Source organism: Silurus meridionalis, chromosome 27 (assembly GCF_014805685.1).
Source record: "Silurus meridionalis isolate SWU-2019-XX chromosome 27, ASM1480568v1, whole genome shotgun sequence".
NCBI lineage: Eukaryota > Metazoa > Chordata > Actinopteri > Siluriformes > Siluridae > Silurus > Silurus meridionalis.
In genome coordinates, this window is record NC_060910.1 from 9,784,576 (window position 1) to 9,811,868 (window position 27,293).

At 36.7% G+C, this 27,293-nt stretch overlaps 1 protein-coding gene across 6 annotated transcripts in view; it reads left to right on the plus strand.

Moving 5' to 3' along the window:
- rhobtb4 (Rho related BTB domain containing 4) overlaps positions 1-16,778 on the plus strand; it is a 37,727-nt gene extending 20,949 nt beyond the window's left edge. For all 6 annotated transcript variants that reach the window (XM_046841514.1, XM_046841515.1, XM_046841513.1 and 3 more), the window contains 9 exons: positions 235-338; positions 1,885-2,070; positions 2,164-2,965; positions 3,563-3,782; positions 5,047-5,165; positions 10,198-10,348; positions 10,916-11,004; positions 11,274-11,379; positions 11,491-16,778. In XM_046841514.1, the coding sequence (XP_046697470.1) occupies positions 235-338; positions 1,885-2,070; positions 2,164-2,965; positions 3,563-3,782; positions 5,047-5,165; positions 10,198-10,348; positions 10,916-11,004; positions 11,274-11,379; positions 11,491-11,672 (1,959 nt within the window). In that variant the 3' untranslated portion in view covers positions 11,673-16,778. The remainder of the gene's footprint in view (positions 1-234; positions 339-1,884; positions 2,071-2,163; positions 2,966-3,562; positions 3,783-5,046; positions 5,166-10,197; positions 10,349-10,915; positions 11,005-11,273; positions 11,380-11,490) is intronic.
- The last annotated feature ends 10,515 nt before the right edge of the window (positions 16,779-27,293 follow it).

The following is a 27,293-nucleotide window of genomic DNA, read 5'->3' on the forward strand; positions in this document are numbered from 1 at the left end:
TTCTTACTTTTTTTTAATATCACTACCTTGTGTTAAGCACATAATCAACTCGATCAGATCACTAGTATAATTTTAGAAATTTGATGACCGTGATTATTTTATCATTGTGCCAGATAGAAGATAAATAATATGTTGCATTTATACATTTTTTTATACTTATAAATCAACACATATATGCATGGGCCAACACAATTTTAACATAAACATAAGAACATAATTGCCTCTCTCACCAAGGTGTTGGAAAGATCTAGAGATGTGGTGGATGAAGTCAGTGTGTCTCTCAGGCTGTGGGATACATTTGGAGACCATCACAAAGACAGACGATTTGCTTACGGAAGGTCAGTAAAACTACACCCCATTATTTTACACTTAAGCCTAATTTTGTTCAATACAACATTGCTACTTTCTCGGTTCCATTTACAGTCTTACCTCATCTTATATTCTGATTTCTACTCATCATTCTTAGTCAAATTGCACATGTAGGCTTGCTAAGATTTGGGTTTTTACATAATCCTGCTGTTTGGCCTGTTAATTCACTATAATTGGGCTGTGTGGAGGCTCTTATTAAAAGATTTGTTGATCCGTATTGATATTTTGGCTCAGGGGGTTTTAGCATAAAGTGGAGCCAAGAGGAGAAGGTAGGGTTTAGGTAAAAGAATCAGAAACCATTGTTTTTTTTTTGTCTATCTTTATATATTTTTACTACCCAGAAACATGCCAGTTATTTGCCATGGTAACAGATGTTATAGATAGAGATTTTTCGTTCCTTGTGTGTGTATGTGTGTATGTGTGTGTATGTGTGTATGTGTGTGTATGTGTGTATGTGTGTGTGTGTGTGTGTGTGTGTGCATATGTGATTGTCAGGCACGTCCAAAGTGCAAGCATTATTGTTTGGTTCTGATAAATAAAAATACTAGCTCAGCTATTCTGCCCGGGCAGGAGATTGTGTGCAGGGCATGCTGGTAATGTTTCTGTCCTGTTGTGGAAACACCAAATAATCAACGGTTACCCACCTTGGCCAGTGGCCAGTTTTTCTCTGTGCTCAGCATTTAAGATCCAAATCAATGAGAGAGAAATTCCTAGAAGGACTCCACCGGTGGGTGTTCTATTGGGTAAACATTTCTGTTTAACCATCAAATATGTGAGAAGAATGATAATGGAGCTGCTCCTTACCTTGGCTAAGAGAGAGGGAACTTCCTCAGAAAGGATAACTTATTGTGGAAAGTGGTGTCCCTCACAAGTTTAGCATAACATCCCATGCCTTTAAGTGCACTACTGTAAAATATCACTCAGTAGATATACAATACATAGCTAAGTACAGAGTTATGATGGTCTAAGCAAAAAACATACCAATGTTTTACTGTACAAAATATAAATGTTATTAGTTACTGTTATTGGTAATTTATTTTATGGCCAGTGTTTTCCTTAATTCAAGCATACACCTGATATTATTGGAATAATAATTAAAAAAGGATTTATATACTTGTACGTATGTCTTATATGGTCAAGCAACAAAACAGGCCATGGCTGGCAAAAACAGAATAAAGTAGAATGCTTTCCTTAATGCCTGGCAGCATGCACACAACTGTTTGTGAACACTTCATTGATTTATTTCTCAGGGAAGAATATGGAAGCCTTTTGTAAAAATAAATAAAAAAAAATCTGGCATAATTAAAGCCTAGCATGAAACAATTATTTGCACAAACACACTGTGTATTTCTGCCTGCCACACTGTCATCAATTCATGATTATTATCCACTGTATCTTTGTTCATACATTCATTAATTCAAAACAAAATGAACCCAAGCAGTGATTTAAGTATGAAAATGCCTTTGAGTGTGAATATTTTAAATCTAAGAAAAATAACAACGAATCTTTTTTTAGGTCTGATGTGGTGGTGCTCTGCTTCTCCTTGGCTAACCCGAACTCCCTCCGCCACGTCCGTACCATGTGGTACCCCGAAATTAAGCACTTCTGTCCTCGCACCCCTATTATTCTCGTGGGCTGTCAACTAGACCTCCGTTATGCTGACTTAGATGCGGTGAATCGGGCCCGTAGGCCCCTGGCCAAGTATGATCCACATAAATATCCTATAAATATCTTTCTCAACCTTTGTTTTGCTTGAGTTTGAATTTAATTTGTTAATCACTTTTTCCTCCTCAGACCCATTAAACCCACTGACATCCTTCCACCTGAACGAGGCCATGAGGTGGCTAAAGAACTAGGTGTGCCCTACTATGAGACCAGCATTGTCGCTCAGTTTGGTGTCAAGGACGTCTTTGACAATGCCATTCGTGCAGCACTGATCTCTCGTCGCCACCTCCAATTCTGGAAGTCTCATTTAAAGAAGGTTCAGCGGCCTCTTCTTCAGGCACCCTTTTTACCTCCTAGACCTCCGCGGCCTGTAGTAGGTATCCCTGATCCACCTCCAATGGATGGAGAAGGCCCAGACTCTCTCTTCTGTCAGTCCTTATGCGCAGATGTCCTATTCCTTCTCCAAGGTGGTGTCACTCGTGTTTTTGCTCATAAAGTCTATCTAGCCACTTCCTGTTCCAAGTTCTACGACTTATTCACTATGGACCTAGGATCTACAGTGGAAGACAAGGATGGAGATGAGACTCTGGAGGGTGGTGAGGAGGAGGAGCAAAGTCGACGAGGAGCCAAAGAGCAGGCAGGACGTGCCAAGAGCCTTGATATTGATAAAGATGTTGATGGGGGGACCAAGGGTAGCAGGAGACTGCTTTTCCTGGAGCAGGGTTTAATGAGGACTTCCCAAAGTGATAATGCCCTACCAGCCCGAGGGCAATATGCTATGGGGTCTTTGGGGACTGGTCGTCCACTATTAGGATGGGGCCGGGGGTTTCTTGGTGTGTATCTAGAAAAGGTGGATGACCCAGTAACAAGTCGACCAAGACTCATGACGGTTGTATCCATGGATGAACTTATTCAGGAGGCACCTTTCAGGGTAAGTTATTAAAAGATAAAAAGAATTAATGGAACTATATCTTGTACATGTTTGGTCTAAGATATAAGAATATTTTTATTAAAATTTGAATTTCTGGGCACCCAACTCTAGTGTTCACTCCTATGAACATTCAAGTTCAAATAATTTTTTGGACAATATAAGACCTTCAGTTCACTTACTGCAATCTAACTTATCCTGATTTCTGCCGCTGAATTAATTAGAAATTAAAAAGAGTAATGAAATGTAGAGACTCCTTATAGAATATTTAGCTTTTTAAAATCTATTTATTTAAATATAGTGCATATAGCTACATTTTATTCTATAACTTATATTGCCTCTGACTTTGGGCATTAACATTGACAATTTTAGAGCACAATTTTCATTTTAGTTTGTAAGTTTGACAATCCTTTTTTTGTAATACACATGATATGTAGACAAAAGTTTATTTGAAATTCTAACCAATAGAAAAAAACATGTAAATAACAGTTGTTTAAATAAATTATGCATACGTTTGTTAATTGTATTGTTTGTATGAGGAAATAGACTTTTTTGGGATATTTTTAGAACTGCTGATGTGTGTTTCTCACCTTTGCTCAGGCCGTGCTGCAGTACCTGTACACAGGTCACCTAGATGAAGGCCGGAATGACCTGATGCAGGTGGCCACCATTGCAGAGCTTCTGGAGGTCTTTGATCTGCGCATGATGGTGGCCAACGTGCTGAACCGTGAGAGCTTCATGAACCAGGAAATCACCAAAGCCTTCCATGTGCGCCGCGCCAACCGAATCAAAGAGTGCCTGAGCAAAGGCACCTTTGCTGGTAGGCACCTGATGCTTTGCTTCATCTCCAACCTCACGTTTTTGTCAGAGATATTATTTTCTCCTCAAATCAGTTTGCCTGTTACTTGTTCCTTGCCCATGAAGGTAAGTATGCAGTTATTTTGTCATGTGACATCTATTTCCACTAGTCTGCAGTCATGAACCACAGAATCATTTCATATATAAATGTGACTAATAAGCTCACTTGTTCAACTTGCAGTTCTATTTTGAATTTGAATAGAATTGCTCACAATGTCTTCTAGTGATGTATTTTTACTCTTTTATATTAATATTATTTTAAATTTATTTTGCAAAGCAGAATATTATTTCTTTATTTGTCAGTGAGTCTGTCTGAGTCATTCTGTGATCTGTGAATATGTGTGATGTTATTTGTGTCTTATTTGTCAGTCATGTCTTGTATTTTATGTCTGTCTTTGTTTTTATGTCATTAATGATGATTAACCATCTTCCTTTATATCACTGTATCACTAATTTGCTTCTCTGTCTGACCAGTGCCATCATTAATCTCTCCTAACTGTCTGCTTTAGATCCCTTTCTTCTTTTCATGCTTGCTGTGTGAACATTATCAGGGGTGACTGGTGCACATTATATTCGGAGGTGCACCAAAAAGCAGGGGGATAGCTGTAATGTATAATTTAGGTGTGAATTTAAAACTTGTTTAGAAATGACTAATCAGCATGCAACTGCTTCACTAGATGTAATGATTCTAATATTGATGGAAAGATATTTTAAGAGCAAAATGATTGTTTTTTTTTTCCCCCAGATCTAAACAATATTTTGTTCTGGATCCATACTAAACATATTGTTCAATCACTGAATTATTTCACATAATCTTTTAAATGGTTTATTTCCAATATTTCTGATAGTTATAGAATTTATATTTTAATTCTTGGCTAAAAGCTTTTTTATTATAATAATAACTTGAAATATTGACAGACTTTTTCTTTTCAATTATTCAATTTCATTTCAAGCATTAAGATTTTCTGAGCACAGATTTTCGGAGATTAAAATGACATCTCTGACTATGCAACTCAAAGATTTATTTTCACATCTAGCACCAACTGGCAGGCCCCTCCTCACTATTTTCAGTCTTCTTATTAGCCCTGTGTATCTGTCTATTTATTATTTGTTTGTCTGTCTATTTGTCTCTCCGTCTGTCTCTCTGTGTTTGTTTGTCTTCCCCCTCTGTAGCCCCGACTCTGTGACACACGCCAAGATGTGTGCTCTTTTCCGAATGGTTTTAGATGTGGTGTTTCAATTGGACGATGGAGTCCTACCTGCCCACAAGCCTCTGCTTATCTCTAGCTGTGACTGGATGGCAGCCATGTTTCGTGGATCTTTTATGGAGAGCTACATTGAGGAGGTAAGTTGAGATTTTTTCATGATTGGCTATAGATTTGTTGTGTATCGTGTAAATCGATGCAAAGCATTAAAATGTACACAGAGTCTAATGTACAGTGGTTAAAAGGTCTCATTTGCAATCTGTCCTTATTTCTGTCAACATTTGCGGCTACAGTGACTCCTTTAAAGCCACTGCTTATACAAGGCCATCTGGATACTAAGTCATAACTCTCAACAGTAACTGGCACAGGTAGTTAAAATTAGGTTACCTCCATGGCAACCTGACCTATATTGTAATGTCAGCAACAAGAAACCATCACATTTACATAGATGAGGGATGCACCCTGCTGGATTTGGCACCCTCTCAATTGGAGCATTTGGGCAATTTGACCCAAAAAGACTAAAATGGAGGAAGTCATGGGACAGTGGGAGCATGCCTACAAACTGAAATGCTTTCCGAGATGTCTGCTTTGTGTCTGTGTGTCTGGAAATCTCTCAGGAAAAGAAATTAATGCTGTCTGGGTCTTGTCTGGTCTTGCCTACTTTGAAGCTCCCAAAACACTGCTGAGAGAGATTTCACTATTATTAACTTATCGATTGCATTGTCTCCTTTTTGTGGTATATTTTGTTTCTTTGTTGTTTTTTTCTCTCTAAACTTTGTTATTGTTGAGCTATAGCTTCTAAAATTGACATATTAGATCAATTCAACAGATGTTCACGAATTGTTTTTAAATCTTCGTTCATGGATTTAGATTAAATCTGTTCTGTAGCATGTCGCCAGGTGATTTTGACAAGCACATTTTGACAGTGTTTCTATTAGGAAAGGTTTTACAGGGATTACCATGGAATGATTGGGTGCCACAGTCAGGTGTCCATGTTTTGGTAAAGTTGAGGATTCTGCACTGTGTCCAAAGTAAATGGAAAGGTGCTGCATTTGGGGAAAAAAAAAATCAGCTGTAGAAACTAATCAAAGACATCACACACAGTGGAAAGAACAAACTCCCTAAGATGAACTTTGAGCAGGACCAGATTTAAAGCAGAGTCTTCTGTGTGATATATTCCTACGTGTGTTACGTATTTTTTTAATGTCAATGGTGCTGAATAAACAAGGCACAGTATGAAGGGAAACTCAAACTTCTGTGTCCTTTCAAATGTGCATGTTTTTGTTTGGTGCGTAGCTTGCAGTGGCAGGAAGTCTGTGTGCTCTGGTGTTTCCTGAATCGAACGTGAACTTAATTTCCCATCAAACCTGTATACACATTAGATATTATACTAGGTTTTAGCTAAGCCAATAATAATAATAATAATAATAATAATAATAATAATAATAATAATAATAATAATAAATGTAAATGTAAATAGAAACAAAAGAAAAGTCATGTGTAGTGAGCTATAGTGTGTGTGTGTGTGTGTGTGTGTATATATATATATATATATATATATATATATATATATATATATATATATATATATATATACTACTATACTATTTGTATTATTATTTAGCATCAAAGTCTGCATATTAGCTGTATTTACCTTGTAAGTTCAATAAAATAGCTTTTATATATAACTAAATTGCATGAATCTATTAAAGTTCAGGTAAGAATTCCCCATTTATTTTTCATTACCAACCTCTGTCATCTCGAATTCTGGAAAGATAAACTCTCACGGGCCAGGCTCCAGGACTGGTCCTGATCCGAGAGGCAGTGAAGGAACTCGAGGTATCCTGGTGCATTTAACAGTAACAGAATAAGATGGCTTTGTATCGTGTTACATTCATTACAGGAAGCTAAACTTGCAGCCAGACCAGGAACTGACACGTAAAGAGCAATGCGAGGTGCTGGAGAACAAAATAGCAGTGCTGGGCCTTATAGCATGTAATCAGTCAGTGGATGCCTTTGAATAAGATTAAATATTAAATAGATATATGAGCTTAAGTCATTACCAGGTTATTAGTTTTCGGAAAGCAATCTTTGTGAAGCAAGATTTAGTTTTAATGCCTAAAAGAGAATGGCCTACTTAATTTACAGGTATCGCAGTAAAACATGAACAATCCTGCACTCTAACAACCATTTAATGATCAGCTGCCATACAATTAAACTGACCCAATTTTAATCCATATACTTGAAGGTAGGATTATTGCAGCTCTTTCATTACATGATTTCATATGTAAATATATCTATAGAATTTTTTATTATAAATTTAGATACCTTGAGTCTGATTGTTGTACCTGGGACCTAAATATCCTGAAAATATTTTTAAAAGAAGGACAATTAGGAAACAAGTGGACTTTTTTTTTTCTGTGATTTATTGTCTTGATCTTTTATGATTTCCTTAATTTTTATGTAAATTGGTTTGCTACCCATTATTAGTTAAGTTGATCAACGTTCAATATGCTGTGTCCATTCTAAAAAAAAGTTATCTTGTGCATAAGACAGCACCAGGAGACATCCCAGGCATCATGCAGCAATGTAAATTTAATTCCATTGCTTTTAAAATCAACTCTCCTTCTCACAGTGTATCCTTTCTGACATGTCAATATTCTCATTTAGTTTTTTTGTTTTTCAGATCACTATTGTACTTTCAGACATGCCTTTTACACCACTATTGAATAAGTCGTACCCTAGCAAACAGTGACACATAACCAAACGTAAACAGTAACCCCAGCCTCGTTTGTGGCTCTTTCTGGCACAAGCTAGCATGACAACTGACTGTAGTGAACTCAACACTATTTATAGAATGAGCTGCAATAGATCTGGGCCTTGTGTCATGCAGAGCACAGTGTTCTGTATAAGCAGACACAATGCCACTCGGAGGCCTTAAGTCCCACGAAAGCTTAGAGTGCATCCTGTAGTCTCCAATGAAAAATTTCTGCAAGAGTGCAGCTGTGTTGGACAACTTGTGCTTTTCATGCTAAACTGAGCTATATTTAATAACCCCACAACACTTGGATACATCTGCCACAGCTCTAATTTTACACTTTTTAGAACACGTTTCTTTTTTTGTGTTTATTCAAATAGGACTGGAGGCAGCATTTTGTTCCTGAAGGCAGGAAATATAGCGCATTTAACATTTCGGATTTGTGTATAATAACCTGTGCTGAAATTGTCGCACTTGCAACCACACTTAACTTCAAGAATCAAAGTTTGAACCCTTGAGCGTGCACATTTCTTTCCGTTGGTTGCAATGTGTGTAACTGCTTGCACTGTGAAAGCATGGCCGACAGTCAGGCATCAAAACGCTTCTCGGCAACAGCACTCATGACAGCAGAGTTGATTAGTGAGTGAGTGAGGGGAAGCTTGAAAGCTCAACTGTGAAAACCTGTCAGATGAAGTGAAAGGAAAGATGGTGAACAGGAAGAATTCAGTGCATGATGTAGACTGTGGGTTGTGACGGTCTGTCACATGTTTTATATTTTTCTCTGTGACCCTGTTTACAGATACTCGTTAAATACGTGTCATTTTAATTAATATTTTTTATGACAAGAATTGTAATACTTGCTAGGTTTATGCAAATCAGTAGATCTGATTTTTTTTTATTATTTTTTATAAAGCATTATAAATATATCAGATTCACCTCAAAACACATTTCATATATTTATATATTAAATATTTGAAATGTGCTGAAAGATTCTGTAGCTAACTGTTGTGTTAATTGGTTAATATTTTTGTTATTATTCTTATTAAAATATGGCAACTCTATCACAGGTGGACATTGCTAGGGCAGTTAAATGTAAAAAAAAAAAAAGAATAAAAGTCTAAAGCATGGGCCAATCTTATTAAAAACATCCAGATCATGATGTTGAATCTTTGACTGGATTAAACCTCCTGCAATACTACTGCATGTCTTAACTCTTTGCCCTTTCGGTGTAATTAGATGCCACAGTCAGACTGACATTCTACTAATTGGTTCTTAGTCAGGCAGCTGTGGGGCACACCTGAGCTTCAGAAGGACCCCCTGGGTTATTCTAATTTTCCCGTACATTACCTTCCATCACTTTCAGTCATATGCCAGATCAACTGTCTCCACTATGCATGACTATACATTGTTTCTATAAAATTCCAGTAGAATATAATTTCATTATAGTCACTGATTTATGTCAAGTTATACATTTAGTGCTAAGGACTTGGATTCAGGCCATTTCCAGATTTAAGGTTTTTTATTTTATCACAAATCATATTTTCGTGTCATCTATGAAAGTCTTCATAGTGCCAGTAGAACTGAAAGGATTCTGTTCTGCAGACTGACATGAAACTTCTGGTCTTTGGCACATCCAGAGGCAATTAAACTCTTTTCATCTTGTGTTAATTCACAGAGGTGTCGATGCCAGTATGAGGGAAAGTGACAGCATGAAGTAAATACTGCCATGGTTGGATCTGGAACATTCTTGATATTTACTAAAAGCTGCCTCCTGATTTGCTGGAGTTAAATAGGCATGCCATTGTTTGAGGTTCCTTCCGAGAATAAATCAAATACATAATAAATAGTCTTCCTCCCATTAATTTTTTAACTTTTGGGCAGGAAATGGGAAATGAGTTTGATTAGATAACACTTTGCAGGTGGTTGGGGGGAGTCTTTAAGATTTTGGATGGTGTTTTTTTCAAAATGGAGACACACTGTAGAGTCCTTTGATGATGCAGAGGCCATGTCCGCAGTGGCGTCAAGCCTACGCAATTGTTTGAATAGAGCTTCTAATCAGGAAAAGGCAACTGTTTCTCTGTATGGCCTAATCTATTATATACAGTATGTCCACCCTCATTCTCTTGACCACTTGTCCTCCAAATGCATGTCCAGTAGTCAGTGTGAAGCCCTCTCTTATGGGTATGTGCCAAGACCCTGCCTGTGTCAACAGGGATAGATAAAAAGCAGATTGCTTCACTACTGGATTAGTCTGCCCTTTGCGTTTCCATATGCTGGAGTTGAGCTATGAATAATCATCCACAAATTGCCACAGAGTCTTTTTTTTTTTTTATACTTTCTCACTATTAGTAGCTGTTAGTAATGTATTATTTTATTATGGTATAATTGTTTCTCCTTGTATTTTCTTTCTTCAGGTGTCCATACCCAACACCAGTACTGCCTGTATGAGAGCTGTGCTGGAGTATCTGTACTGTGGCTTGCTCATGCCCTGCCCTGAGTTGGAGCCGATTGATCTCATAATACTTGCCAACCGTCTCTGCCTGCCCCGCCTTGTGGGTCTTACAGGTAGACTTTGAAAATTATTAATACTCATTGAATGTAAGCAGTCAGTCTAGTGTCAAACACATCCTGGTATTTCAAATACTCTTTGAACAGGATAACATTCCAGATCATTTGTTTGATAAACATTTTTCTCAATAGACATGATGATCCATTAGCATCTGTATGAATCAGAGATAAATGTGCTGTCCATATGCATTGTTTGTCAGACAAGAAAAAAAAAGTAATTAGAGTGTCTTAAAGGTAAATACACAAAATATCTTCCCCACTAGGATATAAAGAGGTATAAAAATGACATAAGATTGGATATATATATATATATATCCTTTGGTTATTTCCTCTACAATTTCAGAAGATAAAATTTGAATATGATTTTTCCAGACACGTACACAGACAGTGTGTAAAAAAAAAAAAATCTAATCAAATCAAAAATCCCATGGAACCTGGTAATAGTTACATTACCCAACTTCTCCATGTAAACAAATGCAAAGGGAATGGAACTTAAATAGTTTACTATTCCAAGTGAAAATGAAGAGTTTTAACAGTGATCTTGTGGTATGTTGTGGTCCTCAGAGCAACATGCGGTTGAAGAGCTCTTGCAGTGGGCAGTAAAAGGAGCGGACATTGATGGACAGGTGCTGGCTTACCTAGAAATGGCCCAGGTAATGTTAATTTAAGTCTGTGGCAAAACATTTTTTAACCTGTAGGTGGGCCAATTATTCTGTTAAGCACACTGATTAAAATTTTAAAAGTAGCCAAGGAACAAAAGGGACACATTAATCCCCCAAATAAACATTTATTCATAGTCTTTATAATTCCAGTTCAAAGGATGATCATTTATGGCCTTCTAAACGAGCCCCATTGTTAGAAATCACTGTTTGATGCCTTGTGCCAACAACACTTTGTCTCCATTTCCATGTCTCTTCTGTAGTTCCACAATGCCAAACAGCTTTCTGCGTGGTGCCTCCATCACATTTGCACCAACTACAACAGTGTATGTCGCAAGTTCCCCAAAGACATGAAGACTATGTCTCCAGGTATAGCTCTTATGCCTGCCAAGCATCATTGTTGACCTCATCGCTGACCTGTTCATTATTTGTCCATATCTCTCAACATTTCAATAATTTCATTCCATCTGTCTACTCCAGAGAATCAGAAGCACTTTGAGAAGCAGCGCTGGCCCCCTGTCTGGTTCCTAAAGGAGGAAGACCGCTACAACCGTTCAAAAAAGGAGCGCGAGCGTGAAGAAGAAATCCTCCGCAAGCAGCACACCAAACGTGGCTGGTGCTTCTGGAGACATCCGTCCTCCTCTGCACCCCACATTTCCTGAGGGTCCATTCTTATCTGGCAACCACCGCCCACACCTAAACCGCTCACCCTGTCTCGGCCTCAAGACTTGCTGAGCCTGGGAAGACCTGTGTCTGTGTCCAATGTGTGCGTCCTCGCTGATGGACATTTGTCTGGGGCCACTTTGCCCCCGTTTTTTCTGCCTTCCCTTGTGAAGCCAAGTTTAATGCCAAGCCCGAGGCAAAAAGCTGTGGCCCATAAGAGTTCTTAGCTTATCATCTGATGGGGAGAATTTCTCACTCTGTTTCATGTGTTTTCACTGTGTTAATCCAGCAAGCTTGGAGGCCTTGTAGGGACAACACATAGGGAATGTCTTTACCTTTTAAGACTGTTATTCTTGTGCTACAATTCAATGCATCTTCACTCACCCCCTCAGTACCAAGCCTTGGCGCTGGCGCCCGAGCATGCATAGAGCATGGTGCTGTGTGATGAGCTTCTCCTATGAATACTAATCCTGAGGAAAAATATCCAATATATATGAGCTACAAATTTATTGCACTTAGCACCTAAAACAGCGTCAGGGATTTAATAATAACCTGCAAAGGTAAATACAGCTTAACTGGGGTACATGCTTTTTGCCCCAATAATTAATAACTTTTGCCTGTTCTATCGGTAAGAGAAAAAAATTGTTTTGGATGTTCCCCCTTAGCCCCCTTTTAGCTCTTAGATCTACATATTTTCCTTTCCAGCTTTCCTCAAAGCCACTTAGTGGGTAAACACCACTCAAGGCCCTCATTTATCAACATTGCTCACTAGCAAATCTGTGCAGAAATTGTGTTTTGGGATTTATCAAAACTAATATTTGTTTAGGTTTTTGTGTATATTTTTGCATGGGAGCCCAAAACTAAAACTTGTAGATGTGTTGTATCAGTTGGTGTTTCAATTCATTTAAATGAGGTGAACAAAAGCAATACCTGTTTTGCCTGTTCATGTACATGATTTTTGCATACAGGCACATTTGATCGAGAAATAGGGGATGTAGCAGCTATATAATTTTTTGTGGTACTTTATTGATTAAAATCTAGGCTGATTTTGATTTACTTGCTACTTCATGAATGTTTAATTACTCTTTGGAGTGATTCTTACATGCTATGTTTATGGTCAATTGTGGGTGTCTGTATTTAACCGATCTGTGAAGTGCACCTGCACAGCGGCAATGAATGTCATGAATGAATTGGTGTTCTTCAAGCTTTTTAGTGCATATGATATGCGTACTTACATTTGACGAATCCAAATTTTGCTGTGTACATGAAACCTATTCTATGCATGTTGATGCATGAGGGCCAAGAATGTTTATTGCTAGCACTTAATGTTAACTGTGGGCAGATAAAAACACTAAATTGTGCGATGCTCCACACATTATCCTAAGTCGATTCTAATAAAGCACCAAAGAGATGCTTTTGGTGTGGGGAAACATAACAGTGAGGACTTAATTTAGGGCTATTTCTACCACTTCTATGGGAGTATTATCATTCTGTTGATGATTAGGCTGTTGCTCTGACTGCATTTATTTTTATTTTTTTTACATGCAGTTACTTTTCCAAGCCACTAGAGGCAGTTTTTTCTATTTTAGAGTTTTGTCCTGGAGTTTTAAAATCTACTCACTTGCAACATAACCAAAAATAAGGTTGCCATGTTTTTGCCTCCTCTTCTTTGCTGAGAACTAAATTTGCATCCCACAATCCTACTTGCTGTGTTCTACCTCTGCAGACAGAAAGAACTTTGGGATTTAGACAGTGTGGTGGAATTGTTTTTCTTTTATTATTATTTGCAAATATAAGACCATAGAGTTATATTTTCACTTTCCTGTTCATGCAGTGAAAATGGTGCTTGGAATTACTAGATATCACACGGTGGTCGTATTCTTTTGTCACAGTAGTTATATTTCACTTGCTTATGTAATGAATAACTTTGTGTGACAATCCTTGACTTAAAAAAAAAAAAAGTTGACTAAGATAAGACACAAAGGTGTTGGCTAAAAGATTTTTTTTTCTTTTTTCTTCTAAAAGCTTTATGACTTTTTATTGGAAGGTTTGTAGCAAAAAGATGGGCTTTGTGGTATTATTGACAGATTTTGCTCATGTAGTATTAATGTGGTAACATGGCACAGCTTGGTAATTATAACCGGTCCACTTTTGTCCCTGTATCAAGTATCAAGTATTTCTCAAACACATTGTGGTGGTGTTTTCCTGGTGATCCTTATTACCCTGTGCCTGTTACAATATCACAAATAATTACTAATTAACTAATTACACTTTGATGTTATTTAGGTATTTGTTTGCTTGTTCTGTGCTAAAGTAGGCGCTATGTTCTGAAATCAGAGTTTCACGTGAGTGCAATTTCTATAAATGTTAAAACTAAAAAAAAAATTTTTTTTTTTTTTTGTTAGCACCTTCAGCTATTTCTGGCTTTCAGATTTTTCACCTCCGTGAGGCTGCACCCAGGTGCCGGTGGTAGCTAGCTGGAGACATATGATGTGGAAAGACTTTTTCTCACTAGAGACATGCTCGAATAATCAACAGCTACTGAAATAGAAATGCGAGAGAATCTCAACAGGCTCATGTGTGAATGAAGCTGATCTTCGGAAGAAAAGGAAATAGCAAAAGACTTCAACACAAGGCGGAGCCTTTTGTGCTTAGAAAAGCTAAGATATTTGAGATCATGGAAAAAAAAGCAACTGGTTGATCGAAAATCAATCTGCCTTCAGCAAAATAGCATGCAAATTAATGCTCCAGTTTACAATTACAATTGCTCTGAAGTCGCAGTCTCAGTACTAAGCACTTCAGTAGTAACCGATGTTCAGACTATCAAGTTATTCTCATAGGCAAATCAATAGTGATTACCTCTAAAGTGGTGTATTTCTGTTCTTGAAGGTGGTACACTGAGTTGCCTTGGTGATTTTGGGCACTTTCTTTTGTCCCCTTACGCATTTTCTGTCTGGATCTGTGGTGCATGGCTGACTGTTCCTAAACCCCAGCATTTAAAAAAAAAACTGCATTTTGTAGCATGGTAAAGTTTCTTCTGTAAAAAGGACTTTTTTTTTTTTTTAGCTCCATGCAGTTTATGTTCCAATGTTTGTTGGTGAAGGCAATGATGTCTTTGTATATAATCTGTGTGCTTTATTATTATAATTATTAATATTATTAATGCCTTTGGTAAGTTTGGGTTTTTAAGAACAGACAGGGTGGTTGGTGTTTCTGTAGTCCTGGGACAGTTTTGTGGATTTTGTACGTATGTTAATAGAAACATTATTATGTCTTGGGTAACTTTTTTGAGACTTTTTCAGCGGCGCTAAAAGTTTTCTAAGCCCTCATTAACAGTGTAACAGCCTATGCACTTTAGCTGAAATTGTGGGGGAAATGAACTTATTTTCCTGATTCTATAGCGATTGCCTTGAAGTTTTGCATTGTGACTTGGCGAGTGATGCACGTTACAGGAAATGTGCATGAAGAATGGTCTCTCAGACATGATTGCATGCAGTCATGCGTACATTTGTATTAAGAATCAGGTGTGCACTTTGTCATTAGTCTGTTCTCCTGTAAGAGCCCATATCTGAAGGTGTGTTTCATTCTGGGGAAACTCTACTGACTGTTTATATACAGTTATATACCACCCCACCAATACCCCACACACACCCACACCCACACAAAAAAAAAGTTGCAATAGTAATGCTCCATAGGGCTCCGTGTTGTTGTATCCTGGCATTGCCTGTGCCTGTGCCTTTGATTTTTGATTTTTTTTTTTTTTTTTTGTTCTTTCCTTTTTTTTTTTTTTTTTTAAGGAAAAAAATGTGTTGCCTTTCTGAAGAGGGCGTCTTACTACTGCCTTTAGATGTTGAATAATTGTAAAGAAAACCGTGTGTGCACGCATAAACACACACAGGCACTTAGCCAGGCAGCTGACCACCGCATTCCTCCTCTTACTGTCAGTGCCTGTGGACGTTATGTAGCACAGCTAACTGTTCTCTGACCTGTCTTTATGCTGCACCCTTCCCATTGCTTCTATTGTATAAAATGTTTCCAGCCCTCGTAGTTTTTGCTGAACGAGTGGAAATAATTGCTTTGGGTTAGATCTGATCATGCTGGTGTGGCTGTGGGAGAGCACGTGCAGCCCACAGGGTTCACCATAGTTGGACACTCACGCCCTCTCCAGAAAAAAAAGAGAACTACTGAATGCAGCTTATTATGCAGCACACATTTTACAGAGTGATGGAAAGACTTGCAGATGCTTCTTCCAATGCTGATGTTTCCTGTCTGATTCAGCGACCCTGCCTCGAATTGTTCACTATTCTTTCTTCCAAACATTCTTTTCTTTTTTTTGTACCTCACACTTTCTATACGTACCTCTTCATAATTCTGATGAATTTAATTAATTGCAGAATTTGATCTTTGGGTGAAACCCACTCCTGTATTTTCCATGCTGTGACTTCATAAGAATGAGTGTCACATGGTTGTGGTTTAGATGCTTTATGCATTTCTCTTTTCATTCATCTTATACAGACTGCTGTGGGGAATCAACAATATGCAAATGGGGTTAATATGATCATGACTTCGATTATACAGCTCTCGTCTCCAGTGGAAGTGGCCTTTAAAACTAACATGCCAATTCTAACACCAATGGTATCGTCGCCTTTATATACAGTGAAGATCTCTGTCTCAAGGCCACCTCGATGTTGGAGAGCGGTCAACAACCAAGTAGAAGCTGATGACCATTCTTCCTTTTTTTTTTTTTTCTCTTTATATGGTTTATATGACTATTATACCGTTAAGCACTTTCTGTTAATCTTGTAAACTTTTTACTTCTTTTGAAATTTTTTGTTTATGTAATGAAACAAACAAAACAAAAAAAAAAAAACGAGCACACACAACACACACTAAAAGGGCTTTTTGTAATATAGAAAAAGAAATAAAGAAAGGCAACAATCAGAATGTTTTGCAGACATTGCAAAAATGTTTTATTGAACCTTTGTAATACTTTTTTTGAACCACTGTGATTTGTACAAAATGGAACAAATAAGTAGGGGGAAATGCCGTTTCAGTATTCGAATGTTTAACTCGGCTTTTAATAAACTTTTAAGTGGATTACATAATGTTTGCGTTTTGTTTTGTTTTTTTTTCTTCACTGAGATCAAACGAGTTACAGCAGTAAATGACAATTATTTTTAAGAGTGTAAAAGTATTTGGACACCAGTGGAATTTTTTGCCTCTAGATATTATACAGGTGGATTTGGACTAAAGTGTAGATTTTAAGCTTTAATTTAAGGTGGTGAACAACATTTAGCTTTTAGTGATTTACAGCCTTTTGTACAATATGTAGTCCATTTTTTAAAAATGTCAATGTCACAATAGATCCTGGACAATTGACTGATGACCAGTTTAACGGCCAGGTGTTCCCTGCTTTCTCCTTCTTTCATGACAAAGTAAGCAGATAAGAGGTTTGAAGTTGATCAATGCAATTGAAGGAGGTCATCATTAAGACCATCATTTATTCAAATAAAGAAAATTGTATTAGAGGTAAAATTTGTTGCCTTTTTTACTTATGGAAGCGATTTTATATGAAGCATATAAAAAGTGATGCATTCTCTTAATATGTGATTTGGTGAAATCTTCTACTGGCTGCTCCTCTTAGGTGTCGCCACAGTGAATTCTCCATCTCCAAATGACTCTGTCCTCTACAGTACATCTGCCTCTTTTAAACCAACTACCTGCATGTCTTCCCTCACCACATCCATAAACCTCCTCCTTGGCCTTCCTCTTTTACTTCTGCTGGCTCCACCCTCAGCATTCTTGTACTGATATACCCCATGTCCCTCCTCTGCACATGTCCAAACGATCTCAATCACACCTATCTCACCTTGGCTCCAAAACATCCTGTGTGGCCCCTCCAATAGGGTAAAATGGTGAATCGAAATTGAGCCTGTGTGTGTGTGTGTGTGTGTGTGTGTGTGTGTGTGTGTGTGTGTGTGTGTGTGTGTGTGATGTCCTACAATTGACTGGTGTTCCATCTAAGGTGTGGGCCTCATGCTCAGTGTTCCCAGGATAGGTTCCAGATTCATCACAGCACTGACCAGGATAAAGCAGTTGGTGAAATTGTTTTGAGAGTTAGAAGTGTTTTTGCGATAGTTTGCAGAATGGCCACTAGATGGAGTCAGAGATCAAATTAGTAATGCTATTTAAACTAATTAAGCAACAATGACTTATATACAGCATTTCTAATATTTTTCCTGATCTGATAATGATTTTTATAGCACTTTTTATATTAACTGTATTCAAAAATTACTTTTTTTTATAGATATATTTTTATTCAATTCTGTACTTAAGAGAAAATGACCAAAAAAATTTGCTTTAAGGCTACAGATCATTATCACAAAACGGGTTAAAGGTGAATTTAAAACACATTACAAAATTGGACGTAGTGTCATTGGTGTACATTTAAACCTACAACAAAATCATGACCTTTATTATACAGGTTATATTTCCTATAAGTCTTAAACCAGGCCTAACTCATTAAACTGGTCATAATTTACACTGGTTGTTCCATGGGGAGTAAAGATATACAGTATTTGCATATTTACAGTGTATACAAAGCCAAACAAGCAGCAGATCACATGATTAAACAGATTGTGTTATTTCTATCTTGGCAAAGTACAATGTCTAGCATGTATATAGCTTTACAGAAGCATTCTTTCTAACTAAAATCATTCTTTTTCTTTGTAATCTGAGCCTCAGGTTTAACTAGGACTATAACTGCTGGATATATTAAAAGCCACAAATGCCTCACACATGCATTTTAAGGACAATAACCCAATAAATTGGGTGTTCAGGTTTTCCTCAACTCAAAACCATGTAACCTATGATGTCTGATTGGACATGTATAGTATCCTGTCATCATGTCATTTGTTTACTTACAGTTACTCATTATCTTGCCAGTTTAGATGAAAAGGCAGCTGGAATTTCCAACCTTTTAGTTTTTCACTACTCACTTTTTTATCAGGAAATGTCCCATTTTAGTACTTTTATTAAATTGATACTAAAAACAAATACTATTTTGAGAGCAAAAAATCTGTAAAGTAGGACCCTCCTTTTCCAGTCTAATTTCTTAGCACTGGAGTACCTGCACTTCACCTATGAAAGCACACACACCCATAACCCCAACATCATCATTAGATTTGCAGAATACAACCTTATTATACAGTTGGTTTCTAGCAATGATGACCTATCCTGTAATTAAAGGGAGCGTGCAGAACCCACTAACCACCCAGCTTACCTCCTTTCTGCAGATGCAGCTCTGCAGCCTTGACAGCACTGCTGCCTAAAATCAACTGGTTTAACTTGACTTCATCCCACATCTCTCATACCATGTGGCAGCAGCATAAGCCATAATAAAATACAGATACAGGTCAAGAGCTTCAGTGATTGTTCACATCAAACATCAGAATGAAGAGGAAATGCATGTGATTTATCTCAGGGATATTGACAATGTCAGGGTTGTTGATGGCAAATTCCTTCTGTTTTAACACACACAGTTTACATAGAATGGTGTGAAAAACAAAAAACATTAAAATAAGTAGTAATTTGAGATGCAGTGCCTGCATCAAGCTGACAGTAAATCTAATATCTCAAATTTTATATCATGTAGGAAAAGTATAATATTCAAAACAAATTGGTCAATTTACTAATAAATATTAACAGAAGCTAAAGTTTCGAATAAATAAATAAATAAATAAATAAATAAATAAATAAATAAATAAATAAATAGCCCTACATACAATTCGTTTTTTCTTTTGGCACTGATTAGTACAGTATTTGCAGGCTGTTATGAGGAGGTTATGGGAAAGGTTTTGTGCTGCTCGACAGAATATTAAACCATGTTTTTACATTTTCAGTTTTTCAGTAAGGTTCTATGGAGTTAAAGGCAAGAATCTCCACTTTCTTCTTAGTTCTGTAAATCTCCATCTCTTGTTCTTGCTATTAGAGGAAACTAATTTTCTACACCCACCACCTTCTCTTCTTGCTATTAGAAAAAAAATTAGTAGAGGAGCTTTCACAATTACAGTTCAGGTCAAGAATGTTGTATTGGAGTTTTCACTGAAAATTAGTGTTACTGCACACTGAATACTCATTTTCCTTTTGAATACTTCTGTAGCATTGTTAAGCAATAAAATACTGTTTTTGCCACCTAAAAAAAATATAACTGATTTAATTCCAAAACTGAATTATGTTTTCAGCTAATTGCCATGAAACCTATTTTTCCATCCTGTTCTGTACTGCTCTTTGTCAGATTGTGACTCTCCTGAGATGTCTGGCAGGCTGATCTTCCTGTCTACTGCTTCCATGTCCTTTTTCTCCTAACACAGGCTCTCAGAGAGCTGAATCAGCACATTGTGAGTGGGCTTTGCCTTGATTAGGGATTTACATGATGTATTTCTCTGTCTTTCTCTCTCTCTCTCTCTCTCTCTCTCTCTCTCTCTCTCTCTCTCTCTCTCATGATACCAAGCTTTCTAGTGAGTTGGTTCTGAGATTTTATTGGACTGGGCTATAGGCTGGGTTTTTGTCGGTCACATAAATGCGAGACATGTGATGGTGGTTGCCATAGCAGTAGTGTGTGATGTGGGAACAACACACACACGCACAAATCCAGCAGAATTTCCAGTAACAGTTTGGGGGTTGGGGGGTGGGTTGCCACAGATGTTTTAGAATTGACTCTGTAGTTGTAAAATTTGGGTCTCATTGATGTGTCCATATAACTGGATGGCTGTGAGACCACATAGGCATTTTGTGTGTGTGTGTGTGTGTGTGTGTGTGTGTGTGTGTGTGTGTGTGTGTGTGTTCACAGACAACAACTATAAACTTTGTGTCATCAGCTCTGTAATAATGATGACTAGTGAGCAAGTCCTTTCTTACCATTAACCAGTGCTTTAGTTCAAACCACACAGAATAAATGCGAAATAATAAATAATTAAGCATTGTTAATGCCTCTGTGTGTTGAACCACCTTAATGCGAATTATTGACTTTGTTCTTAATTACACCCACTATTGTATTTCCCTTGTGCCTTTTCAATCACCATGGATTATGTATGATGAATTTGAACAATGTGTGTGTTAAAGAAGAGGCTCCATTAATGGGAAACCACTTGACATCACTTAAAACTGGTTCTGTGAATCTATATAAAGCCTGAAAAGAAATCAGTCCCCGCATCAATTTCCTATGTGTGTTTTAAATGATCACCTGTGGTGTTGGTTCACATAAAAAAAAAAACTAAAATCTATTTTAGGACATCTGTTAAGAGCAGCATTGATGTGGAAGTCAATTGATTAATTGATTTAATGATTCAATGAAAAGGAAGGACTTAGCCCTGCTGTTCCCACTCAGGTATTGAACATGTTAAGTGGTGCCTCAGTGCAAGTCACAGCCAGTTCAGAGATTCGTAAATCACACAGGGATTCTAAGTTTGTTTTTCAAATAAAGATCAACAGAAATGTGTATATTCATGCTGGAAAAGATGAATGAGTAAAAAACGAAAAGGAAGAATTACAGAGAAATAATTTAAGTGTCTTTTTTCTTTTTAAAATCTAAATGTATTTTTTCTTTACATGAACTGATTAACTTGCTCAGAAGGTTATATAGGTTTCATTCATTTTCAGCTTTCTGAAACTTAACGTTTTTGAATTACTCATTAATATTATACAAAATAATTACCATTCAATTCTCAAAAACCCGAAAACCACAAATTTGCACATCTTCCATTCTCCCACCACAGAAATGTAAACTTAAAACTGATCTTGATTTTGCATTCCTCCACTTTGAGCTCATGACTCTCACCTAGTTAACATAAATGCTCTTGTGTTTCAGAGAATTCTGTGGAAGGCCGAAATCTTTGCTGTGTTAACCTGCAAATTTCACCAATGTTTGCTATTTGTTTGCTAATTGTATGCTACACGGTTCAGATGTTGAGTTCTTGAGAAGATTGAAGAACCAATATTTCCTGTTTTATTTGCACTGACCTGTGTAATCAAGGATTCTGCCTGATACAAAGCTGCATGCAAATCTATACTTCCATTAAGTTGTTTCATCTTAAAAGTCTGACAGGCATTAATCAGCTGGCTGTAGGAGGACTCACTGGCATGAGGAATTTAACAACTTCTTGTTTTTTATGCTTTCAGGGCTGCACACAAGAGTGAAGCTCTCCCAAGGAGAGCTATAATTCTCTCTCAAATTGTTATCCTGTAAATATTTCAGCCCAAGTCCAAACACATTACTGATTGGCTTTAGTGCAAGCCTCACAAATTCCTGACAAATACCTTACAGTAAGAGGAGGGACAGGATCTCACCTCCTACTTACTAACCAAATAATGAGCATACCTATCTTTAGTTATATTTAGCTTGCACTGGTAATGATCTTTTGCACTGTATTCCATGATTAGACACGAGTATAAACATTTCACATTTAACAAGAGGAGGAATATTTTGTGTATTTCTTTTTTTGCTTTTTTATTTATTTTTTGTTAAACTCTTATTAGACCACCTATGGTCAACAGAAAAAATATTATGAAAGTAGGATGACGGTGCTGATTTGAAATACTGAACTACTGAACTTCCTTTAAATGTGTGTTTTTGTAATTTATTAAAGCATCAACAAACTAGTGTTATGTATTAGATTTTATCCTAAACATTTAATTAAAGAATGGGCCATTGCTGCTACCAAATGTCTAATATAAAACATTCATTTGTTGCTGATACAATCAAGATGGTTCTGTTCCAATGCTAAATTTGCATTCATTGTATATGAACTATTACTCTAATACACAATTTGAACTGTGAACATAACTGTCTCAAAATAGTAGTTTTTAAAGAAATGGATGTCATGAGGATGGGTTCCCAGGGAGTTTTTCCTTGCCACAGTCAACACTGACTTACTCGTTAGGGATAAACTTATAAGGAACAAACTTATAGGCACTAAATTTATACGTTCCATTTTCATACCACTTGTATCTCCGTAAAGCTGCCTGGCCATAATGTTTTTGTTAAACGTTTTATACAGATAACACTGTAATGAATTGAATATTGGGAGTCACTATGAATAAGCACAAAATGTTCGGTCTAATAAAAGTATTAGTTTGTGTGTGTCACAAACATGCATACAGTATAGTGCGTGTACATAATTACCACTGAATATTAGTAATACCGTATGTCCCTACAGTTTAAAAACTCTACAAAATTTTATTTTAATCTTCTTTTAATAAATATTTAAACATATTGTATTAAGAGAGCATTGCCATGTCGAAATTACTGTTACCAAGACACTTTCACATATAATTCACAACAAGCTATTCAACTCAACCAGTTCTTTGTGCAGTTAACGATTTCTCAAAGCACAGCACAATCACATCTCATGGTCAACATTATTTTATTTTATTATCGCAGCTTGTCAACACAGGAGATACTCTGCAGAGCATCAGCAGTCTCTCCCACCCAGCAAGAAAAATAACACTTTCTTTGTTAATCCCTTCCTGGCCTCTAGTGTGATGAGGTAAGTTAATAGAAATACAAAAGCAATACTGCATGCATGGGCAGATCTCAGCATCATGGGTGTGATTAAACACAAGTATAACCAGAAGTGTGGGAACCACATGACCAAATGAATAATCCTGTATTGCATAATAAATGATGAACATGTTTTGTCAATGATCAGTGCCAATTATGGTGGAGTTAAAACTGCTGCGATTTCCATTGAAAGTTATGAGGATGGACAGGATTAGAAATTAGTTTATTAAAGGGATAGAGCAGGTAGGATGTTTTGGAGACAAGGTGAGAGAGGTACAATTTAGATGGTTTGGTCATGGTTTGCAGAGGAGGGACATGGGGTACATCAGTAGAAGAATGTTGAAGATGGAGCCACCATGCAGGACGAAAAGAAGAAGGTCAAAGAGGTGGTTTATGGATGTGGTGAGGGAAAACATGCACGTTTTTGGCATGAAAGAAGCAGATGTAGAGGACAGAGTCATTCGAAGATGGATGATTTGTAACTGCTGTTGTGACCCCTGACCAGAGCAGCCAAAAGAACATGTCTTTGTACCCTATTGGTCGACCCATTGGGCTGAATGGATGTTTTAGGACAATTTCTTTCTGTTTTGTGGAAGTGATACTTTGTTTTGCCAGCACAAGACCGGAACAATACAGAATAGTTGGATCCACATGGTGAGCTGTGTTTATAGACCCATAATCTTAAAAAAATAAACATGACAGAAAGTAACGCAGTATAATACAATTCCATCACATGATATTGGTCCTGTTTTATGTCCTTGGAAATAAAATCATCCCACAAGGTCTGAAAAAATTCATGGTCATTTGTACTTTATAATGGTGGCATTAAAGCTGTGCTTCGTGTGCCATAGAGATGAGCAAAAGCATTCCTACCATAGTCGAGGTGTTTCAGATGAAGAAGTTTAGAAGGTTTGAGAAGCATGGCATTTCAAATGGATAAGGAGGAGCTGAAGAAAAACGCATTGTCACCAAGAGAGGTGAATAACAAACACTGACCTCCAGCCTGGTGCATAACTCTGTGGTGTTGAACTTTGACCTTTCTGTCAGGTCTGAACACAAAATATCATGGTTGTCTGCATGTTTGTTTACTTTAAAGTACCAAAATTAAAGAAAACTGCATTTCTTACCCAGTGGCTTTATAAGCACAGTTTCCATTTTAAAGCTTAAAAATAGTGCTTAGTATATGCTAAGTGTCATAATGGTTTAATAGCTGATCTGTGACTAGTTTGACAAATCTGATTACTTTTTTATGTTTCCAAAAGAAGTCTAGTGGTCTCTAATACTCAAAGCTAAGGTTTGTACTGAATCCCGATATTTTTAATTTATCATTAATTATGCCTCACTTTACTTCGTAGTCAAAGAAAACTGGAAAGTAATTATATGAAGCATCCGTAGTCAATATGGAATATTGAGTATATGGTCATGGTACTGTGAACATTTCATACAAATTCAGAATGAAATCACTATTTACTCTCCCATGATAGTGAAAAATGTAACAATGTAATCAAACATACTTTGCAGCAATGTCCGCAACATGGCTGTTAAAGAAAACAAACATTTGCAATTATACCTCCAAAAACCTCTAGTCTTTAAAGAGGAAATTCCAAGGAATCAGTCAAGCTCATCAAAACAACATTACTAAGCGAAATTGTTTACAGAGATCGTTGCACAAAGCTAATGATGGGAAGTTATGAGGATGAATTTGGAGTTTGGACATCCTGAGCTCATCCCTCATTTACACAATGTGACAGCAGTTAAGATCGAAGACAACGCTCCAGTGTGCACCCACACGTTTCATCTTCCACTGCAGAGATCTTTAGGTGGGCAAAGTTGTATTTCAGGAATCTGGACACAATACTACAGAATGATGTCATGTTCATGGTGAACTTTGGGGAACTATGATGATTTAAGCCTATGGAGCAGTCCAGTGCATTTGCACTATTAGTATAAGGTCATTTGTATCATAACATTCAATACATTACAAATCTCTGTATAGTAAATGCATTTTGCAGTTTGTGGCAGTTAAATATGTTGGGTATGTTACGGGTGTGTTATGCAATGACTATTTGTATTTGTTTAGTACTCTAAACACATTATTAACTAAGTTGTAATATCAGTATTAAAATGTTAAGTGTGCACAGTCTAACCCATAAAAATATTTATAATATTTATTTAATAAACCATACAACTGCATTCCTCGAAAAAACTTGAAAGGATTTGGAGAATTGCATAAGAAAGTATTTCATCCCTTGCGTATATGATTGGTTTATATACACTATCTGAGATTACTCATAATAGTACTTATGTATCAGAACTTTTCCTTACACATCAAATGTGCTGTTTTTGCACCTTTGACTGTATTATACTATACTGTTTACATGCTGTCTTTTGCACCTCTTGACTGCTGCTGTTTTTTGCACTACATTGTTCTGGTTATATTCACTCCCGGGTATAGTTTTTTAGGTTTACTGGTTCGGCACTATGTTTGTTTTTTTGTCTTGTCTTGTCTTGTGTTGTCTGTCTGCACTGTCTGTCTGTACTGTTTTTTGTCTGCACTGTTTGCACTAGGTTGCACTTGATGCACTTTATGTAGCTTTGTGTTGTGTTGTAGCTCTATGTTGTTTAGTGTAGCACCAGGGTTCCGGAGGAACGTTGTCTTGTTTTTACTGTGTACCGTGTACAACTGTGTATAGTAGAAATGACAATAAAAGTCTCTTGACAATTTAGGGCCATGCTTAAGAGCTCAGGAGTGGAAAAATTGTTGTGTTAGGATTTGAACTTATGAACATCCTCTCAAAAGTGCAATGACTTATTCACCACTTCCACAGAACTGAATGTGTACACACTTGTTTTGCATTTTGGGAATAACTGATTTTCTGTTGTACTTTTTGATATAAGTCACTTTGACACAGGTATTTTCGTTCTTGTCAGATCTGATTGTATAATATTTATTAGTAAATATGTTCTATTTAATTATGAATGTATGTAGTATGTATTTTGTGTATAGAGCATGGCAGTGGGTGTTATAGCTATAATATATTTTTTAGGGATTTTTGTTAGGTTTCTATTTACTGCTGCTTATCTACGAAACCCTATAAAATCCTGTTTTATAAAATAACTGTTGTGACTTTTGTATTAATGTTCATGACATAATAGATTTGAAAATATTTACTAGTATCAAATGTATCTTTTGCTGCTCAACTTAATTCATATTATGCAAAATAAGACGATAAGGACAAGAAGAATATTCAATTGCAGGGCAGTAAGTCTTTCCAGAGTGGTCAGTTTGCATACAGTTTATCATTAATAGCCTGGCAGGAGTTTTACACTTTCAAGGTTATTTTCATTCATATTGTTGTAGTGTCGAGTTATAAGTGATAAGTGACTACAATTGCATTTACACTTTAACTGATGTGACTCACTTGCATTGTTTGTTAAATGCATGCATGGTTCAGCTACACTTATGTATGTAAATGCATATATTAGGTAACAAACAAATAATAATTCTAAACATTTTTTATAAAACAGACATTATTATTGTCCCTGCAGTAATGTAGAAACCACAGTTCGGATTGCAGCAAATTTATACCTGCGAAACTAGAGGAAGAAGACAATTTTCCCAATATAGCCTATTTGAATGTGTTGTTTGCACAAAGTTGCAGCTATGAAAAAAATGCTATGTTCATATCAACTATGTAGTATGACCCAATACAGTATTTATACCATAGTACTGCATACAAGGCTATATACATTCATGGTTCTGGTATACTATGTGGTAATCTGCTGGATGTGACCTCAGAGGTGCATAATAGGCTTTCCACATTCATTGTTTTATTTTGTTCTACCTTGTAGTAATCTTCTGGTTTCTGAAATGCTTCTTCTGTTTCCAATTTACTAAGGAGCTATAGATTATAGATTAAGGAAAATAATTTGAAATATCGCAATTTTCCAGAATGTAGCCAAAAATATCTTGATCAATAAGTCCCAGATAAAAGTGACCATTTTCAAGTTGCCTGTTTTACTGTTTTAATAACTAGATTTGAGGCTGTTACATGGTTTG